At 33.6% G+C, this 21,147-nt stretch overlaps 1 protein-coding gene across 1 annotated transcript in view; it reads left to right on the top strand.

Annotated features, from left to right (window-relative positions):
• TAPT1 (transmembrane anterior posterior transformation 1) overlaps positions 1–21,147 on the top strand; it is a 99,243-nt gene that overhangs the window by 23,017 nt on the left and 55,079 nt on the right. The window contains exon 3 of the mRNA XM_001369374.3: positions 11,953–12,071. Within this exon, the coding sequence (XP_001369411.1) occupies positions 11,953–12,071 (119 nt within the window). The remainder of the gene's footprint in view (positions 1–11,952; positions 12,072–21,147) is intronic.

The following is a 21,147-nucleotide window of genomic DNA, read 5'->3' as shown; positions in this document are numbered from 1 at the left end:
CAGAAAAGCACTAAGGGCTAGGCAATTGGAATTAAATTACTTGCCCTAGATCACACAGCTAAGAAATGTTTGAGGTCAGATTTGAACCCAGGTCCTCCCAGTTCAGTGCCTGGCACTCTGATCACTATACTACCTAACTAACCTGAAACTATACTTCTTTTTTTTTCTAGTATTCATTTTACAAGATTTTATTGGTTCAGTAACTTATCTGAAGTATGATGAGACAATGATTCTTCATAAATCCAATACCATATTCATTTTTTTAGCTGCCACATTATAAAACTCATTAAAAAAAAAAAGAAGAAAAAACCTGTGTTCCCTTGAGAGGAATTCCCATTTAGCCAGGCCATCCCTATCTTATACCTTTAAAATCGACATTTTGAATGAATTTCCCATTCATCTTAATGTATTTGGTCAAAAGAGTATTTTTTGTTGTAAGATGCTACATTTAAACATTTAAATTGTCAACAGCACAGGAGAGTTTGAACACTCATAGATAGCTTCCTTTCAGTGAGAACATCTCTTTTGTGGAGTTCTTTGCAAGTTCACTGTCTGATGTGTTTTGAAGTTAATGTGGATATGATGTGGTATATGATGTGAAAACTCTTAAGTGCTTACTATGTGCCAGGCATTGCTAAATGCTAAAGATACAAATACAAGCAACAAAACCACCTTTTCTCTCAGGGAGCTTCTCTTCTAATGAAAGAAGACAACCCATAGAAAGTAAGGGGAATCAGAGAGAATAATGTGGGTTCATACTGAGAAATGTTGAAGATGGGTTCCAGTCAAGATAAGATGAGTCCTGACCTTTCAGAGCCTGAGGTTCCAGGCTCCCAAAGACAGAGTCCAAGAGTGTGATTGGAGGGAGTTGAAGAGCATAGTGAGAGTGCAGTGTGCTGAAAGTCAGTTAGGAAGTTTTCTGTAAGAGACATGTAATCGACTAGTTTTTCTGAAGTGCTATATTACATATGGTGAGTAAGTCAAAATTTATATTAAAATGATTCATACATTTTCTTTTTACTACAATAGCATCCAAAATTTACTGGCCCACATAGTGAAACTCAAGGCACACAAGGAACTTATGTTCTGGCCTGTCAAGAGCTCTTTGGATCCTAACTAATATAATGAATTAGTTATCCCTCTCAGCTGTGTCACTTACAAATTATAATAGTTCTCACTTATCGAAATTCTCACTAGTGGGGATTCTTTGACCTTCATAAAGTATTCTCATAACTGATGGCTTTGCCATATTGAGAATATTTAAAGGGTTTTTCTTCAGTGTGGCTTTTCTTATGTGCTCTAAAGTTTTGCTCCATCTAATAATCTTTCTACACTTATTGCATTCATGTAATTCTTTTCTAATAGGAATTCTCTGGTGTTCTTTATTGATTAACTCTAGTTTAAAACTTAATTAAATTACCCTTTACAGGCTCATTACATAGACAAAGTTGCTCTGGGGTACAGATTACCTGATATTCAGTAAAGGATCTTTTTAGACCGAAAGTTTTTCCTTATTCATGAAGTTTCCCTCTAATAGGGGCTGTTTCATTCCTCTCCAGTTCATACTTCAGAGAACTGCCAAAACCATCCTAAAGCACAGAGCTGATCATGTCACTCTCCTAATTAAGAAGTTTTTCTGGCTCTACAGGAGAAAATATAAATGCCATAGCTTAGAATTGAAAGCCCTTCCCAGGCTGACTCCAACCTGCCTTTCCAGACTTCTTTCACATTCATATTTTAGATAGTGACCTTGCTATTCCCAGAATTATTATTTCATTGCCTACCATGATTACTTTGCAAAAGGTTGTTCCTTGGGCCTAGCAATTACCATCTTTTCACATTCCTGCCCTTTTAGAATCCTTAGCTTCTTCCAAGCCTAAAGTCATGTGCCACCTTCAAAGGGAAGCCTTTTTCCATGCCCTTTTCCTTAATGTTGTCTTCCTTCCTTGAATTTTCTTGTACTTAATATAGTATCTTTCCACTGTTTTTGTCCCTTAAGGTCAGGGAATGGTTTTCCCTTTTGCTTTAGGGCTTGGCTAGGGGATGGGAGAGTAAGCATAATACCTTGTTTTTCTCATGTTTACTTCATTCAGAGCATTTGTTTCTATATTACTTCTTTTAATAACTCTACTGTGGCTGAAAACTGTGCCTTGTTCATTTATGCTAGAAAAAGAATATACAATAGAATTTTCTCTAGCATATATTTTTTTTTTTGAAATTTTATTTAGTTAGATGATTTAGAATATTTTTCCATGGTTACAAGACTCACGTTCTTTCCCTCCCCTCCACCCAGCTCCCTCCCATATCTGACATGAAAATCCACTGGGTTTAACAAGTTTGTCATTGATCAAGACCTATTTCCATATTATTGATGTTTGCACTAAGGTGATCATTTAGAGTCTACATCCCCAATCATATCCCCATAGAACCATGTGAACAAGCAGTTGTTTTTCCTCTGTTTCTACTCCCACAGTTCTTCCTCTGGATGTGGATAGTGTTCTTGCTCTTAAGTTCCTCTGAATAGTTCTGGATCATTGCATTGCTACTAGTAAAGAAGTCCATTACATTCGATTTTACCACAGTATATCAGTCTCTGTGTACAATGTTTTCTTGGTTCTGCTCCTCTCACTCTGCATCAATTCCTGGAGGTCATTCCAGTTCAAATGGAATTCCTCCATTTTATTATTCCTTTGAGCACAATAGTATTCCATCATCAACATATACCACAATTTGTTCAGCCATTCCCCAATTGAAGGGCATCCCCTCGTTTTCCAGATTTTTTGCTACCACAAAGAGCACAGCTATGAATATTCTTGTACAAATCTTTTTCCTTGTTATCTCTTTGGGGTACAAACCCAGCAGTGCTATGGCTGAATCAAAGGACAGTCTTTTAGTGCCCTTTAGGCATAGGTCTAAATTGCCTTCCAGAATGGTTGGATCAATTCCCAACTCCACCATCAATCTAGCATGTATTTTCTTATGTTTACTCTCCCAAAAGTCTCCCCACATTCAACTTATTCATAGGACTTCTCTTCCCCCCCCAAAAAAATTGTGTAAATAAAGGAATGGCTTGAAGCCATAAATTTTGATAATTGGTGACTTCAGAAGAAGGGAAAATGATAAAAAGAATGTAAAAAAATATGGGTCAGATTTGTGAAATGAAGGCCAAAAGCTCATAACTATTCAAAAGTCTCACATTTTTTCTAATGCTTTTCTTAAAAAAAAAAAGTTTGTTGATGCCTTTTATCTTTACAGTATAGTCATTCTACCTTACTTCTCCTTCCCAAGATTGAACTCTCCCTTGTAGCAAAGAAATGTAAACAAAAACACCTAATCGTTATATGACAACATTTATAATATTTTGTCCAGCAAGTCCTTTGCACTGTCTTCCATGTAGAAAGAATATACTTGTCTTTTCATATTCAGAGTTCTACTTACTTTTAGTGATCTATTCATTTACATTCTTGTCATTCTATATCTTGTTCTCTTGGTTCTTTTTCTTTTCTTTCTTATTATTTTTTTACTGCTTGACTTTTTTTTTTTTTTGAAAAAATAGAATTGAAAGTATTAGACCTCAAATAAAATCATTTCTTCTTTTCAAAAATGAAATTGACTGTATCTTAACAGGGACAACTAGGTGGCACAATGGATCATAGGCCTGGAGTCAGGAAAACTCATCTTTATGAGTTCAAATCCAGCCTTGGACATTTACTAGCTGTGTGACTATGCATGAGTCACTTAACTCTGCTTCAGTTCTTCATCTGTAATGAACTGGAGAAGAAAAAGGCAAACCATTCTTGTATCTTTGCCAAGAAAATCCTAAATGGGGTCACAAAGTGTAGAATGTGACTGACATAAATATCTTAACAGTACTAGAATAACTCCTTATTGATATAGGAGTCATATTGGATGGTGTGCAATCAAACATCTGCTTAGAGTAAAGGATCAAAATCAATATCAAATTGGGATAAAGTATAAAGATAAAAAAATAATACTGCATAGTCTAGCCACTTTTGTCTGACCTATTCAAATGAGTTTTTGATGTTGAAAAATGGGAAGTAGAAAAGGACAAAGATATTGACTTTTATCTTGATTTTTGCAAAACCTTTATCTGAAAAAAAGTAATTGCCTATAAGCCCCCCTGGCTAGTAAGAGAGACTTTACAGCCAAAGAAAAACTCTATTTAGAATATACACATATTTGTAAAATACTACTGAGAATGATGGCAGAGAAATCAGGAGCTTCATTTAAAAAATGAAAAACAGTGGAAGTGAAGTCTGTGGAAAGGTTGGCAAATAAGCCACATCATCCCAAGAGCACTCAAAGGAGGCACTCTCAGGAAGACAACAAATAAACAAAGAAAATGGGAATGGATTCATTAATATTTCTTTAACTGTTCTTGTCAGTGACCTTGGAATGAACACATTTAGATGCTTAGCACCTAAGTATCCACTATTATATGAAGAAATAGAAATGGCACATGAGATGAAATCTTGTAGAGTGACTGGACATGAACTAATATATGTAGGGGAAAAAATCTCTACTGAAGGCAACATAGTTACTTACAGGTCTTCAGGAATTTATTGCCAAGATATTACAAAGAAGAAAAGATAGGAAAAGAATACTGGCCTTTTCAGCCTACTTCATGACAAGATGTGGCCAGCCAGAATTGTGCCATATGGATTTTATTGTACTTCTTTGGTGTATGCCATTGAGGAGAGTTCTTGAAAGGCTAATATTTGATTCTTTCCCTCAGGCTTGAAACATTTCTGAAATTAGGAATATCTACAAATGTATCAATTGAAGTCCAATTATTTTGCTGAGTCCTGAGAAGGGGTGTTGCATCAGTTTTTTAAGTTTCCATTCATACCCCAACAGAAAGGTTACTGCTTGCATATGACAAATAGAGCACATGTATTGGCCTAGAGGAATTTCTGGCTTTGTTGCTTTTTTTCCCCCTTTGTGTCTTTTCCTGAATATAACTAGTGATTCTGAGCTAGACACTCATAGTTTTAGTGACAGTCTTAGGTCAAAATGTCAGTCATTCCAGGTTCCTGAATTAGAGAGGATTTTCACTAACAGGAAGGGGAATTCAAGCCTTGGCATGATAAGCTAGAATCATTTGGAGTTGCCTGAGCCATCTTATGTGAGATTTTCTGACCTCATCAACTATGGTGAAATTGCTAAGTCCTGTGACACTGATGAGCAGTACCTGGTTTCAGCAATGAAGGCCAAAATCAGGCCCTTAGAATGGCATTGTAATAACTATTGTTCCAGCACCACAAGGAGGTAGCAATTAAACTCTGGTAGAGCACCAGCAGACAGAGCTTCTTTGCCCCATCGATTTAGGCAGATTTTTTAGCTTATGCTGTTTTCCATAAAAGGCAGTTGGAAATCTGTGCTGCTCATTCTGACCTCACAACCTTCTTTTATCTAAGGACTATTTTTATTCAAGTCATGGAGAGTAGACAAATGCTAGCTTCATGGTTTGCATAAATATTAAAGAAATACACATGGCAGATGAAATAGCATGAATGTTTTCTAAAATTCCATGAAAGATTTAAAAGTTCACTTTAATGTTTGATAAATGAAAGTATCCACTATGTAAAAGTAAGACTCTGATAGATAAAAAATTTAGATAAAGACACTCCGTGTATACATGGAATTTATAGTCTAGTAGAGAATAAAAAGAAATTCTGTTTAAATACAACATTAAGGTCTGCAAAGTGTTTCTCCTGCCAACAACCCTGTGAAGTAGACAGTTCCATTGTTATTATTGTTATTCTACTTTAAAGAAGAAGAAATAGAGATATAATGAAGTGAAATGACTTGCTCAAGGTCTTATCCTCTGGTGAGTGTCAGATCTGAGCACGTGATCCAGGTTGCCTGATGTCAAAACCATGGCTCTTGCCCTTATATAAAGCTTCTTGTTCTTTACTTAAACCATATGATCTGACAGGACTTTGAGTGTTGATTGCAAGCTTCCTTATAAAAATAAAATTTCACTTTCTGATTTTATTACCCATTTGAGATATTGAACTCTAGGACTATTTTCAATAGCCTTTTAGCTTAAATGTACACTCAGATTATGACTAATAGTCAGTTGAACAAAAGCAATTGTTTTCCAATTGGTGGTGATATTTTATTATTCTACATAGAAGAAGGAATGAACTATATTGTGTTGCTCTTAGTACTACCCAATGTGACTTGGGGTGAAACTTCAACAAATTTAGTTCTAACAAAATTTTTACTAATTGTCTTTTTGCTATGTACAAGTACCAGCTGGAGATAGAAAGTAAACTAGTTCCTGCTCTTGGAGAAAATTGTGTTCTTTTATTAAGATGTTTAATATAATAGAAGATAATTTGTGGGAAAAGAGAGAGAGAGTAGAATACATTAGTAAATAAGGAGGTCGGGGAAAGTTTCATGGTGGTTAAACCAGAAAGGAAAGGAAAGATTTGGAAAAGCAGAAGTGAGAAGACTAGTACCTCCATGCTTGGAATGATGCCAGAGTGGGGGTTATGGCAAGGTAGAAAATACATGAAGAAGAGTAATGTAAAATAAGACTGGAAGGGAAAATTGGAGCAAAATTATGGAGAGTCACTGAAGGTTCTGGATAAGGAAACAACATAGTCATGTGATTTGGCAGTTTTTTGGAGGTTGGGTGAGAGAGGCAAAGACAGAGACTGAAAGCAGGAAGACAAGTTAGAGTGATTTAGGTGAGAGGCAGTGAGGACTGAGCAAGTAAGGTACTCATATAAATGAAGAGATAATATGTGTGAAGATATTGTGAAAGCAGAATTAGTATCACTTAGTGATAACCTGGAGGTTAGTGACCTATGCGATTGGAGAGATGGTAGTGGTACCTTCTGTAGAAAAAAGGGAAGTTTGGAGGAAGTTGAGTTTTAAAGATGATAGAATCATAGAGACAGAGCTAGAAAGGGTCCAAAGAGGCCATTTAAGTCCAGGTTTCTTATTTTAGATAGCCATGGAGGTTAAATGACTTGACCAAGACCACACAGATAGTAGTACTGGAAACTGAATTGAATGCACTTCCTTTAACTCCAGAGCTAGTTCTTTGTATTGTATGTTCTTGCTTAGCCAATAAACTTTGTTTTAGACTTGTTGAGTTTAAGAAGTCAACTAAAACACCCAGATGTCCAACAGGTAGGTGGTGACATAGGACTATAATTCAGGAGAGATGGTCCCAGACCATCTCACAAATAGTTCTCATTTCTGAAAAGCCTGAATTTATCCTGATCCCAATAAAGGGGAGTCAAGTTTTTCTCAGTCTGTATTATTGACTATATCCTCACCCTGGCATTCCATGGAAATTTTGCAGCAAAGCTTAGATATGGGTCATGTCTAGAATTTTCCCAAATGAGATATACATTGTAAAAAGTAGATATCAAATATAGGGCAGCTATTTATTCATTTATTCTTCCTACCTCAAAGCAATATTTGAAACACAAAATATTTATAAATGTGAAGCAGCATCCTTCTAGCAGTGGTCATTGCTTCTGAGAAGCAGTACACTTTCCTATGGCAAAGTGCTGGATGATTTCTATACTCTCCAGAGCTTTCCTAATCAAGATAACAGAGAATTTTCCTTTTTCATGAGGTTGTCAAGTATTTCTGATCTGTTTACCTGTTGTGTATATACTTGCTTCATTATTGGCGCTCTTTTTGCAGTTCCTATAGATTATTTTACATTTTGTCCTTATTGCAACTTTAAACTAAAGGAGCTGATCTAAGTCTTTTTTGGATTTTATGGGGCGGTCATTTAGTTCTCTTTTTTAGATTTTTATTGGAATAGAACTGGGAAATTTGGGCTTGGTTTTTTGTATACCCGACCCAAGGCCACCTAGACTGGAAATCTCCTTGACTATCATGTCACATCATTGATTCATTGCCACTGCAGTCCACTAAAGTTGTTTGTTTTTTTTCAAATGAGCTATATTATTATCTCTTCCTATCTTCTACTAGTAAAGTTGATTTATTTTTTGCTTCATATTTTGACTTTAGACTTAGATATCCCTATTTAATTTTGCCTTATTACTTTTCACTTAATATTTTAACCATTTGGTTGTTTTAATGCCACTTGTGTTACCTATCTCATACATAATTGTGGCATTTTCCATTTTAATAATCAAGTCATCTTCATTTTCATTCAAGTTAATGATAAAAATGTTGGAAAGTAGAGGGGTCAAGGACAGATTCTGATGTGGGTCAATGGAGTCCTACCTCCAAGTTGATGTGTAGATAGTGGGGACAGGACAGGGGAAAGAGCACATGACTAGTGGAGTGAATATTCCATTGCCCAGAGAAAGTAGCTGGACACCAGTAGAAATAAGGTTCCTCACCTACACTAAATCTCAGATTCACACCAATGCACGAGTATAGGGATAGGTCCCAGATGGCAGCTTTGTCACCTACTTTCCCATCCTGGGTCATAAATCCAGCATGGATTTATAAGGGGATCTGTGTTTCAGTGGTGTCATTGTCTTTCCCAGGCAGGGAATACTTGAACAACATATTGAGAAAGGAGGAAATTCAGAAGCAAGCATCAGTAGTGATAAGACTTAGGCCCTAAGCTCAAAGCAAAGCCTCAATTCTAGTGCTAGCTTAGCCTGCAGTGGAATAGTCAAGGCAGAAAACCCAGACCAAAGATGAGCCTATGATTCTGCCACTTAGAACCAACAGAGCTTTACAGATTGATGATAGGGGCTAAGTCTAGCAGTAATCTTCTCTTACACAGAACCAAACACAGGCCAGGAATTTGCAGAGCTCAGACTACGAGTGCAGCAATCAGACTTGGCCTTAAATTAGCAGACTCTTTGGGTAACATGGAAAGCTTGTAAGTCTATCCTATTGCACAGTATTCAGTATTCCCCAAAAGGCAACCAACAGGACTGACCCACACCTTCCCTCCAGAAGTGTTCCAGAACCAAGACCTAATATAAAGTCTAAAATCAGGAAGTAGACTAGAAGCCTAGGCAAATAAAAAAAGAACCACATCATAATTAGCTCAAAACACAAACTCTGAAAAGGAGAATGACTATAAAACATCTACAAGCAATACATCAAAACAAGCTTGGGCTCAGCTAGAATTCCTAGAAGAGATGAAGCAAGAATTTTAAAAAATTATTTTATCTTTGGAATGAGAGTGCTTGTGAAAAAAAAATTAGAAAAAATAAGAACTATGGGGAAAAATTTGAAAGGGGTTATTTCCTTTTGATCTTGCATATAGATCTTTGCTCTGTATATATTTGTTTTCATATTGTCTCCCTTAAATTGTAAACTTGAGGGCAAGAACTGACTTTACCTCTTTTTAAATCTTCAGCACTTTGCACAATACTTAGCCTAAAGGTTGATTGATTGATCTATCATAGTTTCAGAGATTTGGAATGGTATGAAATGTTAGAAATAAAGTAAATTCCTTTAATTCAATAAAAATTAATCTTTTATTTTCAGAAATAAATTTTTAAATGACTCACTGTATAGAGATTTGCAACACACTTTATAATCTTATTTTGTCCTCTCAACTATGCAGGATAGGTACTACAAGTACTTATCAACTTTATTTTATAGATAATGAATTTGTAAATGAGGCTGAGAAGTTGTTACTTGCCCATAGTCACATAGCCAGTAAATATCACAGGGAGATTCAGCTTCATGCCTCATCCTACTCAAGCCCAGTGCTCTATTTTTTAAAATTTAATTTTATTGATTAATTAAGAAAAAATTTACATGGTTACATGACTCTTGTTCTTTCCCTCCCTCCCATAGCCAATGCACAATTCTACTGGGTTTTACATGTGTCACTGATCAAAACCTATTTCCATATTATTGATATTTTCACTAGGGTGATCGTTTAGAATCTCCATCCCCAATCATATCCCCAGTGCTCTTTATAATTCATTTTATAATTTATATATTAAATTATATTACTTAATAATATAATTTATATAACTATATGATTTATAATGAAATTATATAAATTGTATATTTAATAAATATTAAATATATGATTTATCATTCATTTTATAATTCAAACTCAACAAAAGGCTTAACACAAAGATTGAAAGTTCTCAAACACTTATCAATCAATAAAATAAAAATTTAATAGTGAACTGTAGTGTGAATAGTTCTGCCCAAATTTGAGGAAATCTTAGAATATATTAGAAATATGACTTGTTAGTGCACAAAGAGTCAGGGGTTCTAGCCCTTGGAGAAGTTCTTTAACTTCTCTGGGATCCCAATTCCCACCATATATTGGCTTGGATTCCATGATCCCCAAAACTTCTTGCATGTAAAAAATTCTGATACTTGAGTGTTCTGAGCTCTTGAAGAGCTTTGTTATAATGTTAGTATCTAATTAGTATCTAATTTTATATCCTCTTAAAAACTGCATATAAATTTTCATGAAAGATTAGAATTAGTTAAAAGAAAAATCAGAGAGATATGATAGCTTATTGCAGGAGGAGACAAAACTTTTTAAAAGTACATAGAATAACAAACCATTTAGTATAAGAACAAAAGCATGATACGTTTCAATAAAACTTATGTTTTATTGTATTCAAGAATGTTTAATAATAATTACTCAGAATCATCAAAAGTTAACTTTTATATATTCTGTTTAAATTTACACTAGTACATGATTGCTGCTACTTAAGAAAATGTAACTTAGTTTGTGGCAAGATCTAACATCCAAAAGGTGCCCCTGCCTGAGTTAATGAAATGTGGGGCTACCTTTCTTTGATACAGGTTTATATTAAGGTAAGCACTGTCTATGAAAAAGGGAGAGATGCGTTTATTTCTATCTTTAATTAAGAAAGTTATCTTTTGAATAAATTCCCTTGCCTGTATTTTAGACATACTTTAAAATTAGCAGAAAAAACTTTTTGAATTTTAACATTTAGAATAATTTCACAAAATGTGTTTTGTGTTTTATCCAAATAAAACTTTTTATCTTGGGTCTAAGCCTTTGATTTCATTGGCATGGAAACTCCCTTTACTAATACTAATAATTATATAACTTAAAAGCCTAGATAATTATCTGGAGGAACTAAGAGATTAAATGATTGTTCCATGATTACACAGCGAATAGATGTCAGAGAGAGCACTTTAAGGGAGTCTCTTCATTCAAGGCTGAACCTCAGTCTAGTTCACCTTTCTGTCCCTCTCAAAGTAAAAAAGAAACTGTAAACACCTGAGATTGTGAAAAGTGGAATCACATTTAGAGGTATATCTTCATAATATTTTTTACAAAACCATTTAAAAATGAAATTTAAAAGTCTAGTAAATCATATCCGATATTCCATCCATCAGTCTGTTTGAGAATATTCTCGTGAGAGACTTGTTAAAGTGAATGACATTGGGATACAGGTGACTCAGTGGATAGAGAGAACCATATCTGGAGATGGGAGATCTCTGGGTTCAAATGTGACCTCAGATACTTTGTAGCTGTATGACTCTGGAGAAGTCACTTACCCCCAGTTGCTGAGATTAAAAACTTAATATCCAGTACTCTAAGTAATATATTTTATAAGATTTATTAAATATCACTTGATAGTAGAGGCCTTGCAATGTGGTGAAGAGAGGAGAGGAATTCTGGGGAATGTAGTCCAAAGGTACAAAATTTCCACTTATGCATTGCCCAGCCCTTACCATTCTTCTGCCTTAGAACCCATACTCACTATTGATTCTAAAATAGAAGGGTTAAAAAAAAAAACTGAATTGCTTATGATGATAGCATCTGGAAAAAAATGTCCTTTGGAAAAAAATCTTTATGAAGTTATTTTTTAACTGCACAGTAGGTGGAATTTATTATTGAGTGATGAGAAGTAAAATGCCTGATGTTCTTAAACTTACTTTGTTTTAAAATTTCATTTTTGAAATTACTTAAGGAATAATATACTCTTTTCTTTCTCTCAAAAAAAAAAAATCTAGCTTATGATTTTCGGAATCTTTCTGTGCCTGGATGCATTTCTCTATGTGTTCACCCTACTTCCTTTGAGAGTTTTTCTGGCATTATTCCGATTCTTCACTTTGCCTTGTTATGGCTTAAGGTAGGTTTTAAAAATATATATATATATATATATCATTGCTTACTCTTAAAATATTTGTATTATTTCATTGTAAGAAATGATTGTTTTCACTGAATAATTCTTTAAATAGACTTTGCAAATAAATATGAGGCAAATTAATATAAGCTAAAATGTACATGTTTTCCTATGATCTGACCTTCAGTGCAAGTACTAATAATTAGACTCTCATCTACCAGGTTTGGGATTCCAAACATGGTGTTTTACAAATTTACTAATAAGATCAATAAATAATTTAGTTGTCAGAAAACCTGGCATATTAGAAAGGTTACAAGACTAGTCTTGGCCAAATCACTTAACATCAGATTCAATTTCCAAATCTGTAAAATAAGGGTTTTTGGATAGATGATCTCTAAAATCCCTTCCAACTCTTAAGAATCCATGATCCTGTATTCCTTGATATAGCTTTTCTTCCCCCACAAAGATGAGACTAGCAAGTATGGATTAATGTAACTTTCATCATTTCTACTTACCTCATAGGATGTCCTTTTAATTTTTTATAGTAACTAGCATGCCTTTCTTTTAAGTGCTCAAAAATATTTGTTTGATTAAATGCTGTTTCACCAAATACCTTGGCTTCTCCATAGGAAAGATATTGCGTCTGTTAAAATATGAAATGATAGTATAAATTTATGATCTTAAATTTTATACATATTTATGTAATGTTTTAAGGATAAAAGCAATGTACATGTTTTCTTACATGATGCTCACAGCAACCCTGTGAGATAAATGAAATGAGTATTATTTCCTTTTTACAAATGCAGAAATCGAAGCTTACTGAAGTGGGTTTGTCCACACCACACAGCTAGTCATAGTATATCCAGAACTCAAATTCATATCTTCTGTCTATTAAGTTAAATGTTTGGTTTGGGGATTTTTTTTACCCCATGTTATATAAAGTTTCTATTCACTTGAGTAATAATAAAAATTATACATGAAATTTATATAGTTTTAGGATTTACTAGGTGTTAACATTCATCATTTAATCTTTGTAACAACTTTGTGAGGTAAGTAATACAAGTATTATCTCCAGTTTTATATGTGAGGATACTAAGGTTCAATGAGATTTTACTTGTTCAAACCCCTATAGCTAATGGTAGATAGAGGATTCAAACAAAGACACACTGACTGTAGTGCTATGAGTGTTCTTTGGCTTGTATTCTGCTGTATAAAGTGACTGTGCTCCTTATTCAGACTATGAATTTGAGTACTGTGTAGTATGTAGTTTAATATTGCTTCATGTGACTATTGAGTAATGTTGTCCCCATAACCTGTTCAGGATATGTGTTTTTCAAATAAAGCATCACTGAGATAAAACATTGTAGCTCTGCAAAGCATAGAAAGGCGATAATAACACAATAAAGAGCAAGTAGCCATAGGGTCAAGAAGTCCTGGCTTCAAATTCTGTAGCACAGGTCATTGAGATCACCAAGCCTCTCAGTACCTGCCATCAAGTGACTCATTAAGACCTTAAATGTGTCCCAGATGAGTAACTACTCTACTTTGGAGGAGGGCATTTCCATACTATGAGTATTTCTTCACCCTGATATAATCAATAGTCTCACCCCTCTGCCCCCCCCATATTAATCTCCATAAAGGGACTGACCCTGTAGTTTCATTAGTATCACAAACTCATGCAGAGAAAAATTCCCTCTACCAATGCAGATTGACATCTGCTCTAGAAATCAGACTTTTAGAGTTCCCCAGACCACGGAGCATTAGTAGATATGCTCCTATATATCTTAACAAAGTTCTACTGCAATAAATGACTTTCTAGAACTCATTTCAAACTTAAATTCATTTTTTCCTAAGTTATAAAAATGAAATACTCAGAAGTTTCTAACTTTATTTTCAGTATTTTAACAGTTATAATATTATGGAGAAAGTGAAGGTTGGCAGATATGGCAGTGAATAAATATTATGAAGCACTTACTATGTGCCAAGCACTGTGCTAAGCTCTGGGAGCAACTGAGTGGCTCCATAAATTAAGAGCCAGGCCCAGAGACAGGAGATCCTGGATTCATATCTGGCCTCAGACACTTCCTAGCTATGTGACCCTGGGCAAGCACTTAACCCCCATTGCCTAACCCTTACCACTCTTCTGCCTTAGAACTAATACACACTATTGATTCTAAGATGGGGGGGGGGGGGGAAACAGTCCCTGTTAGCAAAGAGCTTACAAAGAGGGAAGATACCCAGTGTGAAAACATGGTAGAGAAATCTGGAGGAGTGGAACTGAGTGGGAAATGAAGACCTAGACAGCCTGGGTACCCTCCTTCAAAAAAGGTTCCAGGAGCTATATACTAGTGAATCTCAATGGTAATATATTACCTGAATGTTTATACTTTATTTCTTTTCAAAATAGAGCCTTAAACTTGTTCATAATTTTTCCATTTTGATAATGTCTTCAGTGTCTTTCCCCTTTAGTATTTTGTTTCATACTTACCTGCAAAATTTGTCATAGCTATTTCTGAATTTATTTACTTAATTACTTTAATAATTTAATGATAATTTTATTATAGTCCTTAAACTATAAAGTTGGTAAATGTCTTATAATAATATTGGGTTGTTACAAAATTAGTTGACCCAGTCACACATCTTCACATTTTTAAATTGTAGTTAATATGTCATTTCAAAAACCTACGTATTCTCCCATTTAAAATTACTATGTTTGATGAGGAGGAAGTCTATTTCCTATTTCTCCTGTAAACTGTTAAAAATTATTAAACTTTGTCTTAAATTTTTATAAGGATAAGAATTTAGCCCTATAATGCAGTAACTTAAAAATCTATGAAGAATTACCTCTTCATTATGGCTGATACTTTTGTTTTATATAGCCTTATACATCCACCAGAAAATAAGAAAATTAAACACTATAATAGAGATTATTTGGAAAATTCACTTTCGAATTCTTTAGCTTCATAATGAGTAGTATGAGTCTTTTATACCTGAATAAAGAAAAACTTCTTGCTTCCCCACATTATTAGCATATACATTTTGTTCTTTAAGTTTTACATAAGGGATGGCATTGTCACCTAATGGATAGTATATTTGCCTTAAAATCAGAAACATCTAGGTTCATTTCTTGTCTCTTTTACAGACTAACTATAAGACCATGTGTGAGTAACTTAACTTCTCAGTGATTATAGTTAGAAGATTCTAGATTATAGATGAATTTCTCATCTATAGCAATGGAAGACTTCTCTCTTCTCAATGGAAAGTTTGCATAATAATTTGTCAATTTGTACATCTAGAAACAAAGAAAAAGCATAGTAGGTAAATAGTGTATTGTTTTATGAAGAAATAATTGCCCTTATGTTTTTTAATACCTAAATATATATATGTAGATCTGAATATAGGATACATTATATAGTCAGTATATATAGAGTTATAGATTTATCTAATCTTTCCATGTATACACATACAGAGAATGAAAACAATTCATTTTTTCATTACATTGTGGCTATCTTACAAGATTAGATCATTTCTAGTATCTTCACAGGGAATCAAGATAAAATACAAGTTCCAAAATGGGCACATCAACTTTTACCTAGGGAGCTGCAAGGGAGCCTGATAGAGCTCTCCCCCATCCTCTTCCCTGCTTCCAGAGAAAAGAGAAAGAAAGGGTAATGTAAACTTTGGTTTGTACAAAAGCAAATTGAGGCTTGAGAACAGCCTAAGATACAATTTATTGAAAGTGATGAGATTACTAGAAAGTACTTTCATTTATCATTTGGAGTGAGGTAATGCTTAATTGACTATCAAAGGACTCTATTGTAGTTTCAATAATTATGAACTAAAAAGTTTAAATGCATGGAGATCTCAAATAACCTTTAATTTCTGGAGGCAATATTACTGACACAAAGAAGTATTTTTTTTTAAACCAAGGAGGTATATTATAAATGTTATAATGCTGTTGTACCTCTTCTCCTGGATCCTTTTTTAAAAATCATCTCTGATATTTGGGGTACCATCTCACCCCTGTTTAGATATCCAGCATAGCCCTAGATACATTTTATGTGATTTCTTTCTCTGTGGGATATATATATATAACTTAAGCTGTGACTGAAAACAGAGTGATTGGGTAAAATATAGATCCTTAAGGATTCAGAGAATCCTGAATTTCCCTGATAAACCAGGGGAAAGCCTTTATTACTTGCTTTGCTCATTTCCCTTTCTGGTTCAAAGCAATAAAAGTTTTAAGTTCATTTGTAGCCCTTTTTAATTAGTAGACTTCTTAATTTATCTTTCTTAATATGCTTTGCTATGTTACTTAATTTTAAAAGAATTTTTTAAACAAAAGATTTACAGTTAAATTTAACTACCTTTTTTTCAAGGTTTTATAGCCAAAGATTGACACTAGAGGGCACCCATTACATTACTTTTCAGATTACATGAAAAATTTATTGTGGAAACTATTTTCTTGCTTTCTCGCTTGTTCAAAGCAAGGTCAATTACCAGACTTTATTTGTTGCTAACATTTAATGTCCAATAAGAAACAAGTTGTTTGTTTTTTAATCTATTGCTCTGTTAAGACAAATATTCAGTTTGAATAGAACTTCAATAAATATTGCGGGATATCTGCTAGACAGTTTTAATGATGATGATCAAAGTGTTTTATTCACTATAATTTCTGAGTCTTAATTATGATAAATATTGTTGTGAATAATTTGTGCTGTGGTCTACTCTGTAAATTGCTTTCTTTGGGCCATTTTATACTTTTGATGCTTTGAACACCATTAAAAACTATTCTTGAAAAAATACTTTTTAAATTTTCCACATTGATTTTAAAAATATATATGTTATTAAGAACATTGGCATATTAAGAGGTCACTAAATATATATTAGAAATAGGAAGTTTCACTTTTATAATTCCAAACTTTAGTGTTCAGGAGATAGCTGAATATTTATTTATTTATTTATTTCTTCCTACAACTTTACTCCCAATATTTTCTCCACTTTGGTCTCACTTGTCTTGTCAATAACTGTATCATAATATTTTATCTCTTGTGTGAACATCTCTTTCAGCAAATAAAAAAAATGTTCTTTCCATCTATGAGACTTTCTTTTTGTATTTTGGGGAGTAAAAGCAAGAAGAGCTTTGATATCAGTAAATAAGTTGAATAATATTTTTTCTACCTTGTTTTCTTTTAATTCTATTTTCTTTAATTTGGTCTTTCCCTTCCTCTCCTGTACCAGTTCATTATCCCTTTGGAAAGTTTTAAAATAAGAGACTTTTGTCAGGTAACACCTAGTTCATGGCTTAGTGAACAAGATTTAAATGCTAACAGTAACTTCATGTAGTCTGTTGTTTTACGTGGGAGGAGGAAGAGAAAAAAAGAGGGAATTTGTAGAATTTAAACATTAGTTAGAAATAGATATTTTTGGTCTTTGTAATTAGTTTACTATTTTTATCTACATGGATGGGGCATTTCCAAAGCCTTTCAACCCCTGGATCATCATTGGCTTTAGAATTTAATTTTTGAACCATTTACTATATCTTATATAAATTTGCTTTGCATTTATCCTGGTATTAATCATCATATATATCACATTCTTTTATTCCAGTGGCATAAATATGTGTATTTTTATTGTGCAGCAACTAACATGAGTTCCTATAAGTCAATACAACTTTCTTCCTAGTTATTTATAATGGCAGTATATTTTGTTATAATATCAGGAATTTGGTAAATACTAACCATTTTTTAAGCAAGCCAGAAGTATTATGTGCATGCTACATCCCAGGGACTGTGCTAAACAATAGTATTGCATAGAAAAGGCAAAAATAGCAGTCTCTGCTCTCAAGCAGCATACACTCTGCTATATAATCATCTCTGTCAATGTCTGCCAAGACTGCTAGCTTTAGGGTAGAAACTTAATGTCTGTAATCAACAATTAATGTTAACAGCTGAAATAAATTCTTGATTTAAAAGTGTTTACAATAAAGTAACGAATCTGAGGGAAAAGTTGGTCTCAAGGCTTTCTTGTGTGATACTAAGTTACTTCTTAAACTTGGGTTCAAAAAATCAACTTCACAAGCATGATATAGATGAGATAAGATTTTAGATAAGAGTTTGAAAAAATACTTGAATTTTCTTTAAAAAAAAAAACAACCCTTACCTTCTGCTTAAGAATCAATACTATGTATTATTTCCAGGGCAGAACAGTGGTAAAGCTAGGCAATGGAGGTTAAGTGACTTGACCCAGAGTCAGACAGTTAAGATGTGTCTGAGGTCAGATTTGACCCTGGGACCTCCCTTTCTAGGCCTAGCTCTCAGTCCACTGAGGTACTCAGCTGCACCCCAAAGACATGGATTTTTCAAATGAAAAACAAGCTTATTAGGAGCCAGCAATGTAATATGATAGCCACAGAAACTAGTCTTGTACTAAATTAAGAGAATCTTAACTTTCAGGAATATACAAGTGAGAGTTCCTTTGTCCTGAGTACTAGTCAGACTGTATTCAGAGCACTGTGTTCATTTATGGGTGCCACAATTTAAGCCTTAGTAAGTTGCAGATCATCCAGAGAAGAGCAACCACAAAGGTGAAGGGCCGTACCATATGAAAATTGTCGAAGGAAGTAGGAATGTTTAGATTGAAGAAGAGGATATGCCAGAAGAATCTGAGCAGTCTTTCAAGTTTTTGAAGGGCATATGGAAGGAGGATTAGGTTTATTCTTTGTCTCTAGAAGGTATAACAAGAATCAATGACTGGAAGTCACAAAGAGATACATTTAGACTTGGGGTAAAGAAAAACTTTTTAATAATTAGAATTGTTGCAAAGTGCAATGGTCTATCTCTTGAGTTCTAGTAGAGTTTTCCTACTCAGATTTCAGGCAGAGGCCAAATGACCAAAGTGTCTGGTAGGTTGTAGTGGCAAAACTCTTTCTTAGCCAAGGATTTATTCAATTCTGATATTCTGTAATATGCTGTGATCTAGATTATAAAAGTTTCCATATATAGTCATTGCACAGATTTATTTGATTTTCTTCTTGTAAGAGCTTATATAAGTTTAGTGCAATAAATTTTATATGTTTTGAAATCTTTATGATGAGTAGAATTGATTTATACATTTCTAGAAACTTCAGTTAATGATCAGTTTTTGACTAAGAAAATCTTAGTTTCTTGAAAAGGCAAGGTATGGTTTTCAAAGAATGAAATTTTCTAGTGTAAATCATAAAGTAATCATTTCTTTGTTTTTAGTTGCACTGATATTGTAGTTCATCTACTTTAGCCTTAAAAGTTGTGCCTTGTGATTGGGTATCATAATTGAAAGAGAATCATATAGTAATATATGTCACCTAATGGTAAAAATAGAATTTTAAAGTAACTCCAGAAAATTTCTCTATGTAGGATTAAGTGATTAGATTTGATTCTCTTTCATTTCCCTTTAATGAAAAGGATATTTTTCTTTTGAAAATATGAAATTCATAGAAAAAATTGTTTTAGAATAAAAAGGAAGATTTGGGGAGGAAGGGTTTTTTTCCTCATTGTTGATTCATCCTAACTCTAGAGTTACTTCGTTATTTCCCTGAGGCCTTTTGGGGCGATATAATATGTTCTTGTCAGACAAATTACTTTCACTGTAGAATTCTAGCTCATCTTTATATTCCAGAACTATAAATTCAAAGTATTTGAGAATCTATATACGTAGTGAATTTTCTTTTGTGTTGTATATCCTTAAAGATTTTCTGTTTTTCAACATATAGTTTTCTCTTTTAAAAATGTACTGTCCAGTTTTAGTGGGGTATGCCTGTGGTATAATTGTAGGCCCTTCTGCTAGAAAAGCTGAGACTGATGTTTACTTTTGGAAGTTCGAAACCTCAGTATAGCTAAGACTTATTGCAAAGTCCACTATCTATAGATGAGGCCCTGGGAACAGAGACGCTCACCAGGCTGCTTAAGAAGACAAAGTTTACCATGTCAGAAAAACAAAACAAATTAAAGCTTCAATGGTGATCAGTATCAGGATCAGCCATTCATAGCCACTGCATTTCCAGCCTGGGCCAGATTGGGAGACCCAAGCTCAAATTTTAAAATAATATTAAGTAAAATTCAACTTAGTTTTTTACACATAAGCCTTATTTTTGGCATGCCCTGTTATTGCCAGCACTATAATTCACATAGAAGAAGCTCTTTGTAAAATTAAGTGAGGAAACAAAAACATTTCCATTTACTATGACATAGCCATCTCTTTTTTTTTTAGGTAGCTTAATCAGATACATATTTACTATATTAGCCTAACATCAGAATTTGTTGTCCACTTTTTCCTCACCATGACCCTCTTGCGTAGGGTAGCAACATTACAACCTTCTCTCTTTCTTTCTCTCTTGTAAATCAGACCCAAGGGAGGAGCACTTTCACTTCCTTTATAGGATGGAATGTGGTGTCACAGGGACTCCTTGTGGTGAGTAAACCCTGATTTTTCCTTCTATGCTCTTGGCCAAATTGGCATAAGTTAAAATTAGTATCTATCACAATGCAAAAAATAAATAACTTAGGCACAATTAATCATTTTGGGGTGGAAATATGCTTTTCATTCGTAAGAATGCAATTTAGTTCCCTTTAGTATTTTACTTCACAATAATAGTTTTTTTTTAAATATATATGTTTCTTTATATACAACTCTTACCCTAACATTAAAAAATAATTACATAAACTAATCTTGAATTATGCTTTTTGGGCTAGCTTCAATCATATATATTTTCTAACTTGTCAAATAATGCTAAATGTAGTTTATTGTATAATTATAAGTAACATCTGTTTTACAATGATCAAAATGTTCCACCCAAAGAAATTAATTTTGAAAATTCTCTTTCTATAATAGCTTAAAACAAATTTAAGTTCTAAGAGATACTCAAAACTTTCCATTTAATGATAAAATAATCATTTGCACTTAATACTTTATTATATCCTAGAATTTAGCAAATAATTTCAGTATTTGGATCTAAGAACATTTTCATAAACCTACAGAAACATATCTTACAAATAAATTTTCTTTGTATGTGGGTATAAATGTAAATTTTCATATACAAATATGT

Source organism: Monodelphis domestica, chromosome 6 (genome assembly GCF_027887165.1).
Source record: "Monodelphis domestica isolate mMonDom1 chromosome 6, mMonDom1.pri, whole genome shotgun sequence".
Taxonomy (NCBI): Eukaryota; Metazoa; Chordata; class Mammalia; order Didelphimorphia; family Didelphidae; genus Monodelphis; species Monodelphis domestica.
This window is presented reverse-complemented; position numbering and strand designations above follow the sequence as displayed.